The sequence below is a fragment of the Oryctolagus cuniculus genome, chromosome 14 (genome assembly GCF_051225735.1).
Source record: "Oryctolagus cuniculus isolate XC-2025 breed Fujian yellow rabbit chromosome 14, ASM5122573v1, whole genome shotgun sequence".
Classification (NCBI taxonomy): domain Eukaryota; kingdom Metazoa; phylum Chordata; class Mammalia; order Lagomorpha; family Leporidae; genus Oryctolagus; species Oryctolagus cuniculus.
The window spans coordinates 17260011-17282364 of NC_142880.1; the positions used below are offsets into that span (position 1 = coordinate 17260011).

Genomic DNA, 22354 nt, shown 5'->3' on the forward strand with positions numbered 1-22354 from the left:
ATGGGTGTGTGTGAGTGTGTGTGTGTACCTGGCAAACTGTTTATCACCCTTTAAAATACAACTCAGATGCCACTTCATAACTCTTGTCCTTTCTTATGAGTTAAGTTTGTTGTTCACACCAGTGTGGAAGATCTCCATCCTCGTTATCTGATATAATGCCTGGAACATAACAGGTGCTTAATGAATGTTTGGGTTAACTACTTAGTGCTATAGGAAATGGAATCTGGGCAGCCTTCAAGTAGAATTTTTAATAAACAGAAGTGGCCAAAGTTTGCATAGGGAAGCAATAGGAGTGTAATGAGCTGAATAACATTAGTCTCTCTACTGTCGTATGGCCTTGAAATATTCCAAAAAAAAAAAATTATATGTCTCTAACAGTTTTCAGAAAATCTGAAAAAAACTATATGGGCATGGGGAATCTTACAAAACACATTCACATAATAAATTATTAAGTTTAAAAGCTTCAACAAATGCTCCTAACCTGTGAGTGCAATATTCAAAAAGAAGACAGTAGAGACAGAGGTAGAAAGTTACAAGCATACTGCTGATACAGTTATAAGAAAGTTGGGAGACTATTTTAAGTATTATTGCCTAGATTCTTTTGAAGTCTAAGTAATTTATATTCCCTTTAAAAATACGCTATAGAGTTCTGTCCAGCCCAGTAGCCACTGGCCACATATGACTGTTTATGTTTGAATTTAATTAACATTAACTGATTCAAAGTTAAAGTCCTCAGGTGCACAGACCACATTTCAGGTGTCCAGCAGAACTTACCTGTGTTCACAAAGTGCTGTGTTGGATAGGACTGCCGTAAAAGACAGAAAGGAAATAAAATACTGAATTTTAAAAACTCTCAAGAAAAGTAGCACTAAATAAACTTCGTTTACTAAATAGTGAACAAAGAATCTTGGTGAGAGAGAAAGATTGTGACAAATATTTTAAGCTAAAAGCATAGCTGGTCATTTGGATCAAAAGTACTCAACGAAATTTATGTGTTCTTAGTAAAATAAAGAGTACAAAGGAGAACTTGTTGGTTATTAAATATTACAGTTATTGAAAAAATATATATTAAGAATGACATTTTGTTGATGATTTCATTGAATTCTAAAAGTATTCTAAAATTGAATTCTAAAAGTATTCTAAAAAAAGAAACACTTTGTACACAGAGTACGCAGTGAATTAATTGTATGTTTTTAGATTGTTGGCTTTGTGTTTTTCAGGTCTTGCCTTTTCAATGAAAATTTTTGCCATCAAATTTCAGAAAATATCAATGACTCTAAAGTACTCTACCTGACACTACTCAAATTTTTCTTTAATTTAGTTGAAAGTGAAGTACGGCATCTGAGTCAAAAGTAAGTTTTAATCACAGAATCACATTTTTCTACATTTCTGAGTTTTTATATACCATTTTATTGAACACTTACACATTCCTAAAAAGTCACCTCATTTTATTTTGTAAAAGAAATTTTTTAAATATGTATTTATTTGAAAGGCAGAGCCCGGGAGAAGGGGGTGGGTCTTCCATCTGTTGGTTCACTCCTCAAATGACCGCAATCGGTGGAGCTGTGCCAATCCGAAGCCAGGAGCCTGGAGCTTCTTCTGGGTCTCCCACACGGGTGCAGGGGCCCAAGGACTTAAGCCATCTTTTGCTTTCTCAGGCTGTAGCAGGGAGCTGGGTCAGCAGTAAAGCATCCAGGACTCGAAACGGTGCCCATATGGGATGCTGGCACTGCAGGCAGTGGCTTTACCCACTATGTCACAGCACTGGCCCAGAAATTTATTTTTAAAACATATTTCCCTGGCCGGCGCCATGGCTCACTAGGCTAATCCTCCACCTTGCGGCGCCGGCACACCAGGTTCTAGTCCCGGTCGGGGCACCGGATTCTGTCCCAGTTGCCCCTCTTCCAGGCCAGCTCTCTGCTGTGGCCAGGGAGTGCAGTGGAGGATGGCCCAAGTGCTTGGGCCCTGCACCCCATGGGAGAACAGGAGAAGCACCTGGCTCCTGCCATCGGATCAGCGCGGTGCGCCGGCCGCAGTGCGCCGGCCGCGGCAGCCATTGGAGGGTGAACCAATGGCAAAGGAAGACCTTTCTCTTTGTCTCTCTCTCTCACTGTCCACTCTGCCAGTCAAAAAAAATAAAAAAAAAAACATATTTCCATACATACTTCAGAGGAAATGAGGTATATGTGTTCATTTTTTTCCTCATTTCACTTTTTTTTTTGACAGGCAGAATTAGGCAGTGAGAGCGAGACAGAGAGTTTTAGACAGTGAGAGAGAGACAGAGAGAAAAGTCTTCCTTCCATTGGTTCACTCCCCCAATGGCCGCTACAGCCGGTGCTGCGCCGATCCAAAGCCAGGATCTGGGTGCTTCCCCCTGGTCTCCCATGTGGGTGCAGGGACCCAAGCACTTGGGCCATTCTCTGCTGCTCTCCCTGGCCACAGCAGAGAGCTGGACTGGAAGAGGAGCTACCGGGATTAGAACCTGGCACCCCAACCGGAACTAGAACCCAGGGTACCAATGCCGCAGGCGGAGGATTAGCCAAGTGAGCCATGGCGCTGGCCCACATTTTTATTTTTAATTGTTTATTTGGATTAGTGTTTTCATTTTCCAATCTTTGTATATTTTTAAGAGTCTTTAGTAATTGAATGCTCAAATGAACAACTACCTGAATCTTTAATACCTGTGATAAGTTTTGTTCCTACTCTAAAACTTGCAGGTGGATTACTGTGTATATGTTAATTTTATGTAAACAAGGCCATTTTTATATTTATTATAATTGTTATAGTCTATATGTTATCTTTCTTTAATAAAAGATTGATTGACTGATTTGAAAGGCAGAGTTGCAGAGGGTGAGGGAGAAAAAGAGGGAAATCTTCCATCTACTGTTCAGTATGGCCACCACATCCAGGGGTTGGCTAAGCTGAAGTCATGATCCAGAAGCTCCATCCTGGTCCCACATGTGGGTGACAGGGGTCCAAGTACTTGGGCCATCTTCTGCTGCTTTCCCAGCTGCTTTAACAAGGAGCTGATTGGAAGTGGAACAGCCAGGACTTGAACTGGTGCTCATATGGGATGCTGGCATCTCAGGCAATGGTTTACCCAGCTACACCTCAACATAGGCACCTATTACGATCTTTCTATATTCAAAAATTGCTAGTGGGGCAGGCATTTTGGCATAACAGTTAAGATACCACTTGGGTTGCCCACATCTATATTAGAGTTCCTGATTTCAGCTTCCTGCTAATGCACACCCTGGGTAGGAGGCAGCAGGTGGTGGCTCAAGTACTGGAGTTCTTGCCACTCGCATGAGAGATCTGGACTGAGTTCCTGTCTCCTGATTTTAGCCTGGCCCATCATCTCCAGCTGTTGTCTCTCCTTCCCCCCCACTGCCCCTTACCCAAACCCCTCCCCTGCCTTTCAAATAAAATAGATTTTTTAAATTGCTAACTTTTGTTTTGCTTTTTGACAGAAGATGTGTCTAATCACTTGTCATGAAATGGACATTAAGATTCATATTTTTGTATTTTCATTAGGTTGTATGACTGGTCAGATTCTCAGAGTCTGAAAATAACAGGAAAGGCAGTTCTTCTTGAAATCTTTTGGTCAGGAAGTGAGACTTCTGGGCTTTTGACCAAACCGGTGAATATGCTTTTGGAATGGACTATATATTCTCACAAAGAAAAATGCAAATCTAATGATGTAAGTAAGATTAATTTGCAAATGAATAATGATCTGTGCAAAAAGAGCAGTTGGTTCTCCTTACCCATGTGTTAGGCATCCTTAGATTAAACCAGTTGGGTATTAAAAATATTCAGAAAAAAATTTTCATCTATATATACAAACTTTCTTATCTTTATTCCCTAAACCATACAGTATAGCAACTTCTTATGTAGCATTTATGCTGTATTAGGTATTATAAGCAAACTGGAGATGATTCAGAGTTTATGGGAGGATTATGTAGGTTTTATAAAAATACTTAGCCATTTTATATAAGGGACTTGCACGTCCTTGGATTTTGTTATCAGTGGAGAATCCTGGAACCAAATTGCCTGGGATACTGAGGGATAACTATACTTTGAATTAATGCACCTGTTAATAATTCTTTTATTCCTTGAATTCCTCAAAAAAATTTTAAATGTACTCAAGTAGGCCATTGTTTTCTCTGTAGTTTATGTAGTTTTAAGGTAAAAGATCCTTGGAAGTTGATTCCTATGTCATCTCACATTTGAATGCAGTAGCCAGGGACGGTTACTTAGTTGCTACTGCTATGAAATCTATAGTTACTTAGCAGTGTTGATTTTTTTTTTTACTATTGTACATTTCTTTTTTTTGTTTTGTTTTGTTTTGTTTTGTTTTGTTTTGTTTTGTTTTTGACAGGCAGAGTGGACAGTGAGAGAGAGAGACAGAGAGAAAGGTCTTCCTTTGCCGTTGGTTCACCCTCCAATGGCTGCCGCGGCCGGCGCGCTGCAGCCAGTGCACCGCGCTGATCCGATGGCAGGAGCCAGGTGCTTCTCCTGGTCTCCCATGGGGTGCAGGGCCCAAGCACTTGGGCCATCCTCCACTGCACTCCCTGGCCACAGCAGAGAGCTGGCCTGGAAGAGGGGCAACCGGGACAGAATCCGGTGCCCCGACCGGGACTAGAACCTGGTGTGCCGGCGCCGCAAGGCGGAGGATTAGCCTAGTGAGCCGCGGCGCCGGCTCTTATTGTACATTTCAATTCATAAAGAATTTATCATACAAGATAATGAGTCAATGCATACAGTTTTAGATCTATTTACTAGTAAGTTCTGCTTACTTTTTTTTTTTTTTAAGATTTATTTGTTTGTTTGAAAGGCAGAGTTACAGAGAGAGAGAGACAGAGAAATCTTCCATCCGGTGGTTCACATTCCCAAATGGCCACAACTGCCAGAGCTGGGCCGATCCGAAGGCAGGAGCTTCTTCCCAGTCTCTCATGTGGGTGCAGGGGTCCAATAACTTGGACCATCTTCTGCTGCTTTCCTAGGCACGTTAGCAGGAAGCTGGATCAGAAGTGGAGCAGCCAGGACTCAAACCAGTGCCCATGTGGGATGCCAGCACTGCAGGTGGTAGCTTTACCCACTATGCCACAGTGCCGGCCCCAATTCTGCTTACTTTTAAAACTACCTTTCTGGATGGCAAGAGTTAAATACTGCTTCATTTGCCTGTCAATAGAAATTTATCATGTAATGACTTAGTAAGTATAGTATCAGAAGAATAATTTGGAATATTAAATGCGGCAACACATGTAATGTGTATAACAACATACAGTAGCACATTTTAAATGCAAAGTAATATTAGTCATTTTTCTCCTTTCAAAATGGTCTGCCTTTCTGGCTCTATTGTCTACTTTTTTGGCATTATATCATTTATTTCTGCTGTCTAATTCTTTTCTGTCTTGAATGTTTGGATCTTTTTCCTTTTTGGTCTTTATTAATAACACATGTACTTTTATATGAAGTACATTTAGAGTATAACAATATTCATTTCATAGGTTTGATACTTTAATCTTAGGTGTTCATGGTCCCCCCCCCCAAAATGTTTTCTATTAATTTAGATTTAGCCTTTGATCTAAGAGATGTATTAAAAGTATTTTTAAATTTCTAAAGCGATAGGTTTTGTTATTGCCAGTGGATTTTGCTTGTTTGGCTGTACTATTTTGGTAATTTTTAATAGTGCATTATAGTTGAAGAATGTTCCCCATATGATTTCTGCTTTCTAAAATTTACTGAACTTTGTTTTTGGCCTCTTATAAGTTTTAGGGGCCAGAATATTTTCCCCATTGTGCGCAGTGTTCTATATTGCCTGTTACAGAAGCTTAATAATTGCTTTAATGAAGTTTCCTGAATTTACTTTGTTGACTTGTTTATTCATTTTATCTTTTCATGACTTTCTGATGATATAATGTAATTGATTATACAGTTTTTCCTCAAAGACTTCTTAGATTTATTTTCCGTCCTCTACTTTTTAAATTCCAGTTAAACTTGGTTATACCTCTTCTTTTATATCCTATTTTTTAACCCAGAGGCTGAACTCTCTGATCAACCATACCTAGACACATACATACATATGTACACATACATATATATATTCCCTCCCCATACTTGTAGTATTCCAGATAGGATCTTTTCATCCAATTTTAGTTTACTGATTTTTTAAAATTATTTAATTTTGAGAGACTGAGGGAAAGGCAGAGAGGGACACACTGAGAGAGAGCTCACATCCAGTGCTTTACTTCTCAAATGCCCACGAAGGCCAGAACTGAGCAAAACTGAAGCTGAGAGCCTGGAACCCAATCCAGAACTCATTTTAGGTCTCTCACAGGGGTAACAGGAGCCCAGTCACTTCAGCCATCGCCGCTGGCTCCAAGCGTCTACATTGGCTGCAAGCTGAAGCCTGAGTCAGGTATTGAACCCAGGCTTATTCCAGTTTGAGACAGAGGTGTCTTAACCATTGTATCAACTGCTAGGCCAAACGCCTGTCCCCGCTGATTGTCTTTTCTGTTAAATCTAATATGTTGTTACACATAACAGTTCTTAAATTTTTATATTTTTTTCCAGTTCTAGACTTTTTAATTTCCATATTATCACATGTTTTATATAATTCCCTACAAAATTTTCAAGGTTTTCTTTTGTCTTTGAACATGACAACAATGCTTATTTACTGATCTGGGTCCCATTATTTCATGTCTGAGGTCTTTATGAATCTGTTTCTAGTATTCTATTTCTATTTATTTTCTTGGGTCTTAGTTTTTCTTGTGAGCTGTATATCGTTTGCTGTGCAGTTTAAATTGCATTTAAAAAATTAGTAGAAACAATTTGTGGCAGAGACCGGAGCACAGGTGACTGTCCTCTAGTGAGCGTCTCTGTGTACTTCTGCTGGGTGCCGGGGTATACTAGTAGGGAAGGACCACCCTAATCCAGGATCGATCTCTGCTCGAGTAACCCTGGACAGTCCAAGTGAGTGAAGTCAGGAACTACTAATGCATGTACGTTTTTGCTTTCCATTCTTGTTCTGAGGGTGACATTCTTTAGAGGCTCAGCCTGATGGGGGTTTGCCCTTGGGCTATGCCTTTTTTTAATCCCTTTTCTCTTGGGTCCATAAACCATGATTCTGCATCTCAGCTCTTTGGCTGGAATCAGCAAAAGTACAGGGGAAGAGTTAGCTCCCTTTGAGTGCCTCACTGGTGTTTACTGTCTCCTAGATCTTGGCCTACCAGTTACTCATAACTTAGCTGTTTTTCAGGAGATGTTTTACTTATTTTATCCAGCATTTTTAGTTTTCTTCTATAGAACTATTTGTCTGAGTTAACCTAAGTCTTCATTACCAGAAACAGTAGTCCTTGCTAGTTTTTCGAAAATTCTTTTCATGGGTGTCTAAGGCATACTTCTGAAAAGAAAATTCTTTTGAGAGCATTAATTTGTTTTTTGTAAATCGGCATTAAAAAGGGAAGGTTACTCCTAGGTGTAACTAGACTTTGTGATTAAATAATCCTTTTATGTGACAATAACCAGGTGAGTAGGCACTTTGTAGTACATGTATATATGATTATAAAAGTATGTTTGTCCAAATATGTAAAAATTGAAAATATTCAGCCAAAACAGAACTCTAAACTTCCTTGCCAGCTGAGTACGAAATTGATAGCATCCTTATAAATTACCATCTGCCTTTTTATTTACTCTTTAAAGATAGAAAATATTTCTTCATTATAGAACATTTCTTTTTCATCCATTTGATTACATAAATGAAATTGCACATTTGTAACTGAACAACAATAAAACTGACATTTTCACAATTTACTAAATCATCAAAAGAAGTACCATAGATAGATAAGAAATTACTCAAAAAGCATTGATGTAAATAGTAACAGATTTATACATATTTAACTTGTAAGTTTTTGTTAAGATTTATAAATAAAAGCAACATATTTGTGAGGCAATCTGCATAAATTGTAGCATCAGTTGTAATATGAGAGCTGGTTTTAAATTTTGCAAATTAATATTTTATTTAACATTTGAATTGCTTAAATTCACATAAACAGCTTTTTTATTGTATTACCTTTTTGTTAGAATTCATTCTTGTACTTAATTAAATCTTTTTGGCAGTTTCTAGTTTCAAGAATTCCATGCATGTTCACAGACATCATTCTCCGTACTGTAAAGCATTTGTTTCTTGATTTGCTGAGTTGAAGCATTCAATTTAAGTCATTAGCTAAACAGAAGTCCTCAGTTTATGCTAATATTGTTTTGTCATAATGTCAATCAGCAAGTATTACAGAGTGACACAATGGCAGTGAATTTCATTGTCATTAATCTGAGAAAGCTTTGGGCTTCCTTGGCAAAGAGCAGAGGTAGGCTGTGTCAAGGTTATGGAGGAGTTACAAATTTGGCTTAAGCTTGGTGTGGTTAGTCCCACTTTTCTTTGAGATATCTTTAAGTGCTGTTTAAGGATTATCCTACAATTATAAGTAGAAATGGAAGCTAGTTTGTATTTAAAGATAAGAAAATTGAGGCTCAAGAGTTTAAGCAACTTATTCAAGGTGTCACAGCTTGTTAGGGTGAAGCCTTGACTAGAGGCCAAGTCTGCACTGCAACACACTTTCTCCTGTTTCAAATGCCAGTATTTAAAACAGGAAGAGGCACAGTATGTGCACTATGATTGCATCTTTCCAGCAGAGTGGTTTGTCATGTATTGCAGTGGGATATTGTAGAAATCCTTAACCTGGCAGTCAGAAGGCCAAGATGCTAGTTTGATATATATTACAGATTAGTCAATGCTTGGAAGATTGCCAAGTTTATAAAATGAAAATTACATGTACTGGCAGGTAATAGAGAATTGTATTGACAGATTGTCTGGTAATAGAGCTTCTTAACATACTAGAAAGGAATTCTAAGGTAAATGTATGTCATATATGCAAATCATATCTTCTATTTCTTTGTTAATTCTTAGTGTATTTGTGTTCCATCCTTTCAGCTTTAGCAAACATTTCAGGATTCTAGGAAAGCTTTTCTTTGTTGGTTTCTTTGTCATGTTCTTATTAGTCACCTTCTGAAGCACTTGGACCCTGCTGCAGATAGATAGTAGTGTTGTTTAGACCTTGGTAAAGAGACAGTGAGTGTAGTCCAGAGCACAGTTTCTGGGCCCCATGGTGACGGTTAGTACCAAAGTTAAAAATAAGGTCTAGAGAATCCAAGAACCTGATGGAAAAGTATTTTTGTCTAAAACATTTGCCATTATGGTATATAGTAATGGGCATGTTTAGCTGGTGACTCACAGATAAAAACAAATTCAGAAGGATCTTTCTTACTGTGGTAAAGAAGCTACAGTCATTTTCCAAAATTCCTGAAAGAACTCCTACCACTCTCTAACTGTTTAATAATGTTGATGTCAGGGTAAACTTAGCATTAAGCAACATTAATATTCAGTTGTGGTTTCAGATGTAAGTATATATGTTGTGTAAGGAAAAATGATAAGTCCCAACTGGTTGGTTTTAATGTTATTTTTAGGGACCGGTGCCATGGCTCACTTGGTTAATCCTCCGCCTGGGACGCCAGCATCCAATATGGGCACCGGGTTCTAGTCCCAGTTGCTCCTCTTCCAGTCCAGCTCTCTGCTGTGGCCAGGGAAGGCAGTGGAGGGTGGCCCAAGTGCTTGGGCTCCTGCACCCACATGGGAGACCAGGAAGAAGCACCTGGCTCCTGGCTTTGGATCTGCACAGCGCCTGCCGTGGCGGCCATTTGGGCGGTGAACCAATGGAAGGAAGACCTTTCTCTCTCCCACTGTCCAACTTTATCTGTCAAATAAAGAAAAAAAAAAAAAAGAAGGAGTAGTGTTAGTCAGTTTCTGGAAAGGGTCATCGTCGCTGTCAGAATCAGGGAGCTGCCTTCTTTTTAAAAAAAAAATATTATTTTTAGTAAATGAAGTTCTCAGTTGTGGCTTGAGGCTTAATTCCTTGGGTTGGCATCCTTCCCTATACAGAGTCTTAGGACCTGGTGTCGCAAGTGATCTTGACTGACTGTGCCCCCTTTAGATAGGGAGTACTTCTAGAAATCACAGTTTACCATTGTCTTGCCTCCTGGGTGGTGTCATTACTGATGTTCAAATCATATGTTATGTTGGAAGAAACATTCTGTGACATGCATATGGACATGATCAATTTGCTAATTGAAGTATGCATTTTCACTGTCCTGTTTTATGTTCTTTTCATAACTTGAGCAGTGAAAGGTAAAACTTAACTTGCTTAAAGTTATTATCTATATGTTGGCTTTACAAAAAATGGAAGAGGTTTCCTGCAAAGTTCTCGGGAGCCTGGCACAAGTCCCCAGCCCTCCAGATCACACAAAGGGGAGTGCTGTGCTGGTGCTTTGGCTGTTCCTGTTCTAGTTCCGCATGCCCCACAGCTACAGCTGCCAGACGGAAACACTGGAGGGTTGGTGCTGACACCCAATCATAAATTTTGATCTGGCGGCATCAGGCTGTCCTTCATGGCTGCTGATCCTATCAGAAGGGCAGTGCTTCTTGTAAGTGTAAGTGTTCATCATTCAGCTTAAAATTCCCCTCAGCCTTACCCAGTCCTGCCAAAATGCAATACAGTGTGGTAGGATGAAAAAGGACTTGCACACCTGCTACTGATCCCTGTTCTGTAGGTTTTCCTTCTGTAAACACTGTTTCAGCAAACCTGATGTGTGTGCTGCCTGACCATTTGCCTGTGTTTGCACACAGACCAGAAATAGACTTCCGATTTGAAATCATTTATCTAATAACTGCTTACGGTAAGGAATTGTGTCCTAAGAAAATGCTATATATACCTGTAAGAAACTTGTTTGCTGAGGGCAGGAGAAACAAATCCATTTGTCACTGAGGGTTCAGAGTGATAGAGATTTCAGTCATTACTCCTGATTTAGACATAGTGTGGTGGCAGAACACAGCAATTATAATCTATTTGGGTACCATAGCATTTATTAAAACCTTTCAGATGTCTTCTGAATTTAATGATTTTTTTTCATGCATCCAACATGTCTAGGTAAGCAATACTGAGAATATAGGAATTTCAACTAGCTTTAATGTCATTTTGAAAAAGTGTTTATATTTAAATTAAAGGTGTTTTTAAAATATTATTTTCATACCTTTTCATCTTCATAGTTGATACTAAGTTTTATGGATTATCTTAATCTATTTCTTTTAAACAAAAAGGTTTATTTTTATTTATTTGAAAGAGTTACAGAGAGAGGTAGAGACACACAGAGAGGTCTTCCATCCGCTGGATCACTCCCCAAATGGCCGCAATGGCCGGAGCTGAGCCAATCAGAAATCGGGAGCCAGGAGCTTCTTCCGGGTCTCCCACTTGGGTGCAAGGGGCCCAAAGACTTGGGCCATCTTCCAGTGCCTTCCCAAGCCACAGCAGAGAGCTGGATCGGAAGAGGAGCAGCTGGGACTAGAACCGTCACCTATATAGGAGGCCAGCACTTCAGGGCGGGGCTTTGACCCACTGTGCCACACTGTGGGTCCCCAGTGTATTTCTTTATAGCAGATAGACATCTTGTTTGCTAAAGTTTTTTTTGTTTTGTTTTGTTTTGTTTGTTTTTGACAGGCAGAGTTAGAGAGACAAAGAGAAAGGTCTTCCTTCCATTGGTTCACCCCCCAAATGGCCGCTACAGCCAGTGTGCTTCGGCTGACGCACTGCGCCTATCCAAGCCAGGAGCCAGGCGCTTCCTCCTGGTCTCCCACGCTGGTGCAGGGCCCAAGCACTTGGGCCATCCTCCACTACCTTCCCGGGCCACAGCAGGGAGCTGGACTGGAAGAGGAGCAACTGGGACAGAATCTGGCGCCATAACCGGGACTAGAACCTGGAGTGCTGGCGCCGGCCGCTAAAGTTTTTATTTATTGTGTTTCTTAAGCCTTTTTCTGGAAAATGTCATTTAGAGAACCATAGTGTATATAATGGTAACAGTGGCTTGATCAGTCCTTTTTTATGGTCATACATATTCCTCTTAACAGAAATTCATAGACACCAAGTTTTCCTTATTGTTTTTATGGAATTGTTGCCTGACTCCAGTATTTGACAGCATCAAATAAGATTATTTTTAAAAGTTTGTTCAAAGCTTATTTCAAAAGTTCCTAGAAAAATTTTTTTTATTATCTGTTTCCCCTTACAGGGTAAGCATCCCTAATATGAAAGTCCAGGGTCCAAAGTACTCTAAACTTCAAAACTTTTTGAAGTACCAGATAGGTCACAGTTAAAATGCTAGTACACTAAAAATATGTTATAAAGTTACCTTTACAGGTTATGTACATAATAAGGTGAATATGAAACAAGTGAATTTCATCTTTAGTCTCAGGTCCATACCCAAGATATCTTGTTACATATATGCAAATATTCAAAACTCAAAAACACTTCTGGTTCAGTCATTTCAAATAAGGAATACTCAACCTGTTGTGTGTGTGTGTAGATATATATATATATATATAGAGAGAGAGAGATACTGATGTGTGGTTTTATATAGAGTGAGTTAGAAAAGGAGAGAGGGATGGTTGCAGAGAATGGGGGAAAAGGTTGCTAGTTTTCTAGGATTCTCTCTTTTTTTTTTTTTTTTTTTTTGACAGGTAGTTATAGACAGTGAGAGAGAGAGAGAGACAGAAAGATCTTCCTTCCATTGGTTCACTCCCCAAATGGCCGCCATGGCTGGCACTGCACCGATCTGAAGCCAGGAGCCAGGTGCTTCTCCTGGTCTCCCATGCGGATGCAGGGGCCCAAGCACCTGGGCCATCCTCCATTGCCCTCCCAGGCCACAGCAGAGAGCTGGAATGGAAGAGGAGCAACTGGGACTAGAACCCAGTGCCCATATGGGATGCCAGCGCCCCAGGCGGAGGCCCCTGCTGGGATTCTTAAAAATACCTTTTAGCATCAGCGTGTCCTGTATTTATAAATACATAAATTTTAACTCAGCAGGTATTCAAAATAAATACTGATTGAAATCCTTTGTTTTAATGTATGTAAGTAACATTTTCCCCATCTTCTGTTAGGTCTTCAAACATGAGCTAGCTTACTTACTGACTGGAATTCTTGGAGCTGCAATAGATTATTGGATCTTCCTTGGTCTTAAGATGGGTAGAAATGTGATGCGACACATGTCTGATGACTTGGGAAGTTATGTTTCCTTGTCATGTGACGGTAAGTGTGTTTAGGTTGCATTTTTCTTGGCCCCATTATGGATTTGAATCTGAATTTCCTTTGAACAATCTGTAATATTTAACATATGTTTATGTGACACTTTCCTTAAAATAATTATGGATACATACACACACAGACAATATAAAAAGGAAGATAAAAAATTACTCATAATACTACCATGCAGATAACCAAAATTAATGTTTTTAGAATGTTTTTCCTGGTGTTACTTAGCATTTTTCTGTAGTATAGTTCATGCTCTGTATGTCCTCTAAACATTAAACATTCATGCTCTTTTGTCCTCTGAACATTACAGGAGCCTTTCTCTCACATATATTTTCCCATTTCATTTGAGAGAAATTTGCTCTTTTATGTGTGGTTTTTAGAATCTCACTTTTTAGGAACAATTTTCAGTACTTTAATACTTGTAATCATTCAAGTCGAGCAGAGTCATATCATTCTCTGATCTTATTTGTGCCATATGAACAGTTCTTGGGACTTATCCTATATGAACACTTCATGGTATTTAGAAATGAAATTTATTCATAAGTGTCTATGTTGTAAAGCCACTTGGGTTGATTTGGATTATCTCATTGATTAAAACAATTTCCCCATGTATGTGTTCTTTCACAGTTTTTCTCATAATAGAGAAGGGTGGTTTTGTTTTTCCATAGAGCTTAGTTCTCCCAACAAGAAGTGAGTATGGGTGATGCACATAGAAATAATTTATAGACACAATTTTACCACTTTTCCTCCTCCTATTATCTGCTTTATGAAGTTTACTCTAAATGAGGAGGGGGGGGTTACATTTGAAGTGCTGTGATGACAGAATTGAAGTTCCACCCAAACTAAGAGAGGTGTTCAAGGGTCCTATGTACATCCTGAAACCAGTTTAGGAAGAGTCTGACTTCTCCCATTTTCTCCCTTTTTTTCTTCTTTGTTTCATTAAGCCTCGGTTCCTAAAGTGAACATATTTTATACCAAGTGAGCTTTCTGTGACCTTCAAATATTAAAAAAATAATAATTTCAGTGTGCTTGTCTATATTTCAGATTGCCAAATATGTGTTCTCTTTTGTTACACATGTTTCAGTGCATCTTGATTTTCTATACAGAAAAAGTTCTTGAATATGCTGTCAATCACTTTAATACTTTGAAGAGAGATTCTGGAATAGGAATCCAAGTTATAACTGAGTTCAGGATTTATTCGATGATGCCCTCTGCAAAGAGAGGTCTCTTTTTATACTACTAAAGTTAAGAAGATTTTTATCTAAAGCATTTTATCTCCTTTCATTTTTCTCTTTCTTTTTCATTGAGCTGAGAGGGTGATTACTGTTCCTTTTGTGGACTAGCTATCTTTTGTTGCGTGACTTTTTAACATTTCTTAGCTCAAATTCAATCTTCCTGCAGAACCTGTTTTTATCGTTTCTTTCTCACCATTCCTAGTAGGTAATGTTTTTTATCCTTTTCAGAAACAGCAGAATTCTGGCATTATTTGCTAGAATGAAAACTAAGTTTGGCCAACAGAACTCCCTGTTTTCATTCCATGATGAAACATCCTTGATTTGGAGAACTGGGACAAGATTAACAGGCTTTCCAGACTCAGTATAGTTGCCTTTAAGTAAAATAAGTTAGAGTTTAGCCAAAGCATAAAATAATAGACCTTGTAGCAGTAAGGTTCAATTATATGTCAGCTTCAGTGTTTCCTTTATTCATATTCTGAATTTCTTTCACTTAAAAATTATTTTTTTAATTTGAGAGGCAAAGTGGAAGGCAGAGGGAAGGAGAGAGAGAGCTCACAAATCAGCTCCTATCCACTGTTTCACTCCACAAATGCCTGCAAGCCCTGGGCTGAGGACAAAAGCCAGGACTCTTGGAGCCATCGCTGCTGCTCCCCAGGGTCCACGCTATCAGGAAGATGGAGTAATGACCAGAAGTGGATATGGAAAACGGGCACTCCCGTGTGGAATGCCTGCATCTTATCTGCTAGTCTAAATGTCCACCATATCCTTTCACTTTAAAGTAAGGAGTTGTTATATAGTTTAAGTCCCAGTCTTCACATGACACTTAATCCCTAGAAGTTTGAGCCCATGACTGACTCTAGCTAAAAATTGACCTTAATGTTACTGTGAAAGTTCTGTCAACACAGTGGTTACTTTGCTGTCTATTTGATCACTAATATTTAAAATTCAGTTGGTTCTTAAATTATGCTACTATTTAAGAACATGTTTAGGCCTTTATGCAAAGGCCTTCTCAAAACAAGTAAAACACACACACACAGTTGGTTCTGTAGGCTACAGAAGACAATTGGAAATTTTTAATATATTTCTGAAAATGATTCAGGTACTATCTTACTAATAATTTTATTGTTAGTACAATTTGATGTTTTCTGTTTTAATTTTAATTTAGTTGAAAAGCAGAGGGACAGAGAGAGACAGACGCAGCTCCCATCTTTCACTCCTCAAATACCTGCAACATGGCCCAGGAACTCAGTTGAGGACTCACTCCCATGTAGAAAGATGGAAACTTTCCACTTTTTCCACTCCCACATGGAAAGAACTCAAATACTTTAGCCATTACTGCTCCTTCCCAGGGTCAGCATTTAGCAGGAAACTGGAGACAGGGGCCACAAGAAGGTATAGAACCCAGGCATTTCCATAAGGTACTTCCGTCTTAACCAGCAGCTTAATAGGTCTAATGCCTGCCACCAGCTTGACGTTTAATCTGTCAGGAGACAAATCAAATGAACAGCTTATCCTTTAAAAAACAGTAACTTTTCTATAGCTAATATGCTAAATTAAAATGTTTACCTGTTATGGAATTTGTAGAATACCCTACTTTTACTTTCAAATATCCAAGTGTGCAGATTTTGATGACAAAATTTAAAAATCATTGTTTATCTCTTTCTCATTTCTGTTAATGGATACTTCTTTTTTTTAAAAAAAAAAAAGAATATTTTCATTATTCCTCAAATCAGTATAATTTGCCTTTCTAAAGTCATTAGTAAAGTTAATATAATTTGACTTTATACAAGTTCCAGTTGAAGATAATTATATATGTTTCACACTATGGTAAATTGGATGCTTTGGTTCTTCCTAATACGAAAATTCATACTGTGATCATTATTTAGATTCAGTTCTATTGAATTCATTTTTAGTTTGATGTAATTGTTGTAAATTTATGGTCGTTTTATTGAGAAGGCAGTAGATACTTCTTTCCATCATGTTCCATATCCATGGATTCCAAATACGTGCAATTCTCTTTTGTTTCTAAACACTTTGGACAAAAAAGAGTTTCCTGTATTTAAAGTTTAATTTACCTCGAATTTACTTTATATACCTAATTAAAATATATGATTTATTGGCTTAACTTAAGAGTCAATAAACCTTAAAAAAAAAAGATATGTTGTATTTGAAAGGCAGAATGACAGAGGGAAGAGATAAAAAGATCTTCCTTCCGCTGGTTCACTCCCCAGATGACCACAACAGCTAGGCTGGCCCAGGCCAAAGCCTGGAACACCATCAGGTTCTAGCACTTAGATGGCAAGAACCAGTGCACTGAAGTAGGCCATCATCAGGCACATTAGCAGAGAACTGGATTAGAAGTGCAGCAGCCAGGACTCAAAACTGTACTTCAGTATGGGATGTAGGCATTGTGAGCACCGGCAGCTTAACCACAATACCTGGCCCCGGCAAATGCTTTTTAATGTAAAGTACCAGATCATGAGTATTTTTGGCTTGTTGAGTTCTATGGTCTCTGTTCCAGCTGCTCAACTCTGCAATTGTCATGAGAAAACAGCCATACACAGTTCATAATAAGTGAGCACAGCTGTATGCCAGTAAAACTTTATTAGTAAAATCAAGCCAGAAGCCATCAATTGCTAGTCCTTCACTTGAACTCATTTCTTCTTCTGTTTCAGTGGGAAAGAAAATATGTCATCAAAGTTTATATAACACATATTTTAAGAACTTTAGTAAAACTTCCTTTGCCCTTCTTAGATTGTATCACTACATTTTTTCTCAGACTTTTGCCAACCTTTGCACTTTTGCTTTCTCATCTCTATTTAGTCATTTCCATGCTTCAGACCTTTTTCATAGATAGGAATTTTTATATTTTTGCTCATTGTCTCAAAATGTTTCTGTTCTCTTCATTTATTCAGCAAATTTTTATTGTCATTCTACCAGGCATTGAGCTAAACACTTCGTGTACAGTGTAGGAGGGAAACAAAACACACTCCTTCCTTTTTTGGAGCTGTCAGTGGGAGAGACAGACTACAATTAAGTTAATGTAAATACATCATTTTAAAATGAGAAGTTGTTCAGTTAAGGCAACCTGACTATTGAGATTGGTGAACTTGTGTTACATTGGGTGATCAGGGACACAAAATTAGAGGGATAAGTAGAAGTTTGGCTGTCAGAGAAGAGTGTTCCAGTCAGAAGAGAACATTTACCAAAACTGAGGTCAGAGCAAGCTGAACCCACTTGAGACCTCCTGCTACCTGGCTGATAGTAAGCACCAATGTGAAGAGGGCCAGAATGAGGCCCAAAAAGGGGTGGGGTGAGGGAGTTTGTGTTGGACCTTGGAAACCAGGTTGGGAAATTAGAAGCTATCTCAACAGGCTCTGGTTAACTTTTTAAAAAGGATTGTCCCCTTTCTTTGAGTTTCTGTTATATGCCGATCACTTGTTTATTCATCTGTCAGATGCTATATGTTAATTGTGTACAGGAGGATGACCTTGCTGTGAGAGCTATGAAAATGACCCCTCCCTTAAAGACTGTAGTCTAGATATGCAACTCATTTAGAAGTTCCAATGTGAGATCATCCAATGTGAGAAAGGGAGAGACAGATATCTTCCATCTGCTGCTTCACCCCCTAAGTGGCTGCAAGTGGAAGCCCAAGAGTCAGGAGTTTCTTACAGGTCTCCCAGGTGGCTGCAGGGGCCCAAACACTTGGCCGTCTTCCACTGTTTTCCCAGGTGCATCACCAGGGAGCTGTATCTGAGGTAGAGCAGCCAAGAGTCAAACCGATGCCCATATAGGATGCTGCACCACAGCTCTGGCCCCAAGATCATCTCTTTTGAACTTTAGAGTACAAGTTATTTCTGCTTTACTTTTGCCTCTTAATTACAAATTAACTCTGTGATGGTAGGCTATTTATGAATGTAACTAAAATCAAATATTAGAACTATGTTATTTATCCTTCAGTTTACTTCATGCACTGCTTCAGATAATACTGTCGGAGCCTTGGTGGTATGAAAAGAAAGGACTATAAATAACTCCTTTATCAAGTCCAACTCCTGAAAACTATATCTCTGTCAAGAGCATTTTGGAAGGGATTATCTGAATTTATCAATCCTTTGTCTGCTTGGAAGTAGGTGTTAACTTTTGCCCAGAGCTGTTTGCCCAGAGGTAGTATGCCACACACAAGGCAGTAATCTTAGGTCTCTTTAGTCAAGGTGGTGTTCATTACGTTTTGGGCTGGGTAATTATTTGTTGTTGGAAGCTGTCCTGTGCATTATAGCATGTTTAGAGTGTCCCTGGCCTTTGCCCACTAGATGCTGGTAGTACCCCTTCTCCAATTGTGATGACCAGAAATCACCAGTTGTACACTGGGGGCAAACACACCCCTTCCCTACCCGCCAGTTATCCTCACCACCTCCCATTGAAAATCACTGAGTCCAGGGTCAAGGACTTGAGAGGACAGTAGGAGCCAGCCTTTTGTGAAGGTGGCTGAGGGTGACATTTACTGGGGGTCTGCAGTCTCCCTGGCCTACAGGAATGCCATCCCTCAGCAAAGAGGTCGAGTATTAAACATTGCATTGCTATGAAATTTGTTTTGTACAGTTTTAGAAGTGTCAATTTAATTTAATGCTAATAATTTTAACTCCTCTGCTGTTAAGTTTATTTTGTAAGTGTTGACTTTTTCTTTATTCTGATGTGTATAGTTAATCTGCCTTATCATGTGATATCACAGCTTTATTATATTGCTTGTTTTCCTTAGGTCTGGCTCTTTCCATATTGTTTGATTGGTCCTATTCTTTGTCATTCCACTGTGTTATGCATTCTTACACAGAGAATATTATAGAATTCATAGCATTAAATAGATGACATGGAAAATAAACAGTACTTTATCACTTTCAGTTCATGTGTATAAATATACATTCTCATCATGTTGGAGCACTTGAGGTTTTGAATAGAAGAGATACGAGATTCTTGATGTTTTTATTGTCCTTGCTTGTTTAACCATTTACAATTGTCTCCCAACCTCCATAGTAGAGGGAATGCAGACTTGTAAGGAAATCCTTATACACTCTCTTGCTTTACATTTTCTTTACCTTGTGCTTTTCTGCTGCCTCTCCAGGAACAGGATCCATGACTGTTGTCAGGGAAGCTGGTCTGATTTCTTACCCATCAGCTCAAGATTCATCATTGTAGATTACATCCTTGTGTGCTCATTTAAAACCTTAAGCACTGGTTTTCCAAAAGAGCAATTTTATTGTGGGATGAGTTCTCTAATGTTAATTGGAAAGCAGAATGTGTATCTATATATTCATTTATTATCTATTTTTATATATATAATTTAAAGACTTTTATTTGAAATAATATAATGATTTTTTTCAAACATGAGGACATGTACCATAAAAAGTTTGCTCCTGAAAAACAAATAACCAGAATATATTAGCTGTATTATGGGTGAATCTTACTGGTGTAGGAACCTTAAGTTGACAGAATGAAATCTGCTTAGAAAGTATCCTATTGAAAAATATTTTACAGGCTTTAGCAGTAACTGTTTACTTCTCTTGTTTTCGGCAGACTTTTCTTCACAAGAATTAGAAATTTTCATATGCTCCTTTTCCTCCTCCTGGCTTCAGATGTTTGTTGCAGAGGCAGTGTTTAAGAAGCTGTGTTTGCAGAGTTCCATCAGTGTTTCCTCTGAACCCCTCTCTCTCCAGAAAATGGTAAGCACTATCATTCAATGCCTTTTAATGTCTAAGAACTGAGATCATACATTCAATTATAAAATATCTTCAGTGATTTCTAAAGAGTGGACAAAGCATATTAATTCATTTTCTACCTCAAAAATAATTAGTGAATAGAAACTTCAGTTACTTTTAAGAATAATTCAGGGGGCCTGATGCTGTGGTATGGTAGGCTGAGCCTCCTCCTGCAGTGCCAGCATCCCATATGGGCACCAGTTCGTGTCCTGGCTATTTCTCTTCCAATCCAACTCTCTGCTTATGGCCTGGGAAAGCAGTGAAGCTGACATGAGTGCTTGGGCCTCTGCACCCACGTGGGAGATCTGGAAGAAGCTTCTAGCTCCTGGCTTTGAACAGGCTCAGCTCCGTCCGTTCTGGCCATTTGGGGAGTGAACCAGCAAATGGAAGATCTCTCTATGTCTCTCCCTCTTTCTGTTTGTAACTCTGCCTCGCAAATAACAACCTTTAAAAATAAACAACCTTTAAAAAAGAAAAGTAATTCAGGGTTGGAAACAGCAAAATCATGTAAGAATCTTTGTTTCCTAATCATTTGCCACACAGTACACATGATTATTTTAGAAAGAACTAAATAAAAAAAGAAGTTCTACATGGAATTTAATGGTATTTATAAAGCAAAATTTGCAAACAGTGCTGTCTTATATGTATGTCTTATACATAGACAGACGTGAGGTACAGTTCTAAGGCTTTCCACTCTTATCTTGGCTGTCTTATTATTAGTATCTGATATCTCCAGCAGTTTCTGCAGCAGATGAGAAATATGTTTGTTTATTGGTCAGATTAGGCAAATTCTGTTTTGCAGTATCCTTTGCTTTTAAGGATGTTTTCATTACTTATTTTGTTCATTCTAGATTTATGTTCTGAAGAAAGGCAATATCAAAATGGAAATGACAAAATACCAGTTGTACATAAATTATAAATATAAAAAATATGCAAAATGAATCATAGTGGGACTAAGACTAATCAAAAGAACTTTCTTAAATGAGCATCAGCATTGAACTAAAAAAAAATATTTGCAGGAAGATATTTTTCTTTTTGTCCACATGGTATAGATTCAGTAACATGGAACTAGCTGCTTCCTTAATATTTTACCACATTCAAACAAGTTAGAATACCAACTATGGGATGAAACTGAGAAACTATAACCAAATTTAATAGTGAAATGAATCAAGCACTTTCTTTTTACTGATTTCTTTGTAGTTGAGAAGGCAATATAATATTATTTTGCAACAGGTATATTCCTATTTGCCAGCTTTGGGAAAAACTGGTGTTGTGCATGGAACTGGAAAGATGCAGATACCAAAGAAAACAGGACAGCGGCCTTGCCTTGAGTCTCAGAGAGCCCTGCTTATGTTGAATGGTGCTAAACAGAAGCAAATCGAAGGGCTTCCAGAGTTACCGTAAGTGATGCTGACGTTCCACTTGTGCTAGGTTTTGGAGTATAGTTTTTTTCCTGACACGTTTCTTCAACTTTATGTTTACCTGTGGTACTGTCTGGAGTATACTGATTAGAAGAAAATTCAGTTTTAGACCCAAAATATACATAATTAACATTTTTTACTACTGTAATTCAAGGTGCATGCTGATTTTCTAAAAAGAGTCAATGTTTCCCAAAAGAAGTAAAACTGTTCATTTAGTTACTGTATTACATAATATTTTGCTCTATTATTTGAATTACTACTTTTCGATAATGTCTATGAGATTTCAGAATACATGGTAAATTGTTAGAATAATTTCACCCAAATGAGAATCCTCCTCTTAAAGTGTGCTATGTAGAAAGCTCGAATGTCCTATGAAAGGAAGAAAAAAATAAGTTCAGAACATGAAGACAGGAATGGGGCACAGAGGCCTGCTTTCTGATCTTAGTTTTCTGCTTTGTTTTCTCTGCTGAATATGGCTTACTTGGACTCTTATCTGTTTACCCCACATTCTATATTTATGAACTTTTCACAGGGCGGTTGGCTGTGTAAGTCTGATAAAATGAAATTCATACCTTAAACTTTGTTTCTATACAATTGACAGATTTTAAAATATATTTTTAATTATTTATTATACGTAATAATTTAATAATATCAAATAAGACTGAGTAAAAGCATTTAAATGAAACAGGAGATTTAAAAAAAAATGCCATCTAATGTATGCTGGTCTACCTTGCTGGAAAACAAGCTTTCCTTATTTC

General features: G+C 38.3%; 1 protein-coding gene across 4 annotated transcripts in view; it reads left to right on the top strand.

Moving 5' to 3' along the window:
• SLF1 (SMC5/6 complex localization factor 1) overlaps window positions 1-22354 on the top strand; it is an 83408-nt gene that overhangs the window by 54363 nt on the left and 6691 nt on the right. For all 4 annotated transcript variants that reach the window (XM_008261942.5, XM_070056465.2, XM_017344601.4 and 1 more), the window contains 5 exons: window positions 1221-1352; window positions 3535-3700; window positions 13040-13187; window positions 19994-20139; window positions 21409-21575. In XM_008261942.5, coding sequence (XP_008260164.4) covers window positions 1221-1352; window positions 3535-3700; window positions 13040-13187; window positions 19994-20139; window positions 21409-21575 — 759 coding nt within the window. The remainder of the gene's footprint in view (window positions 1-1220; window positions 1353-3534; window positions 3701-13039; window positions 13188-19993; window positions 20140-21408; window positions 21576-22354) is intronic.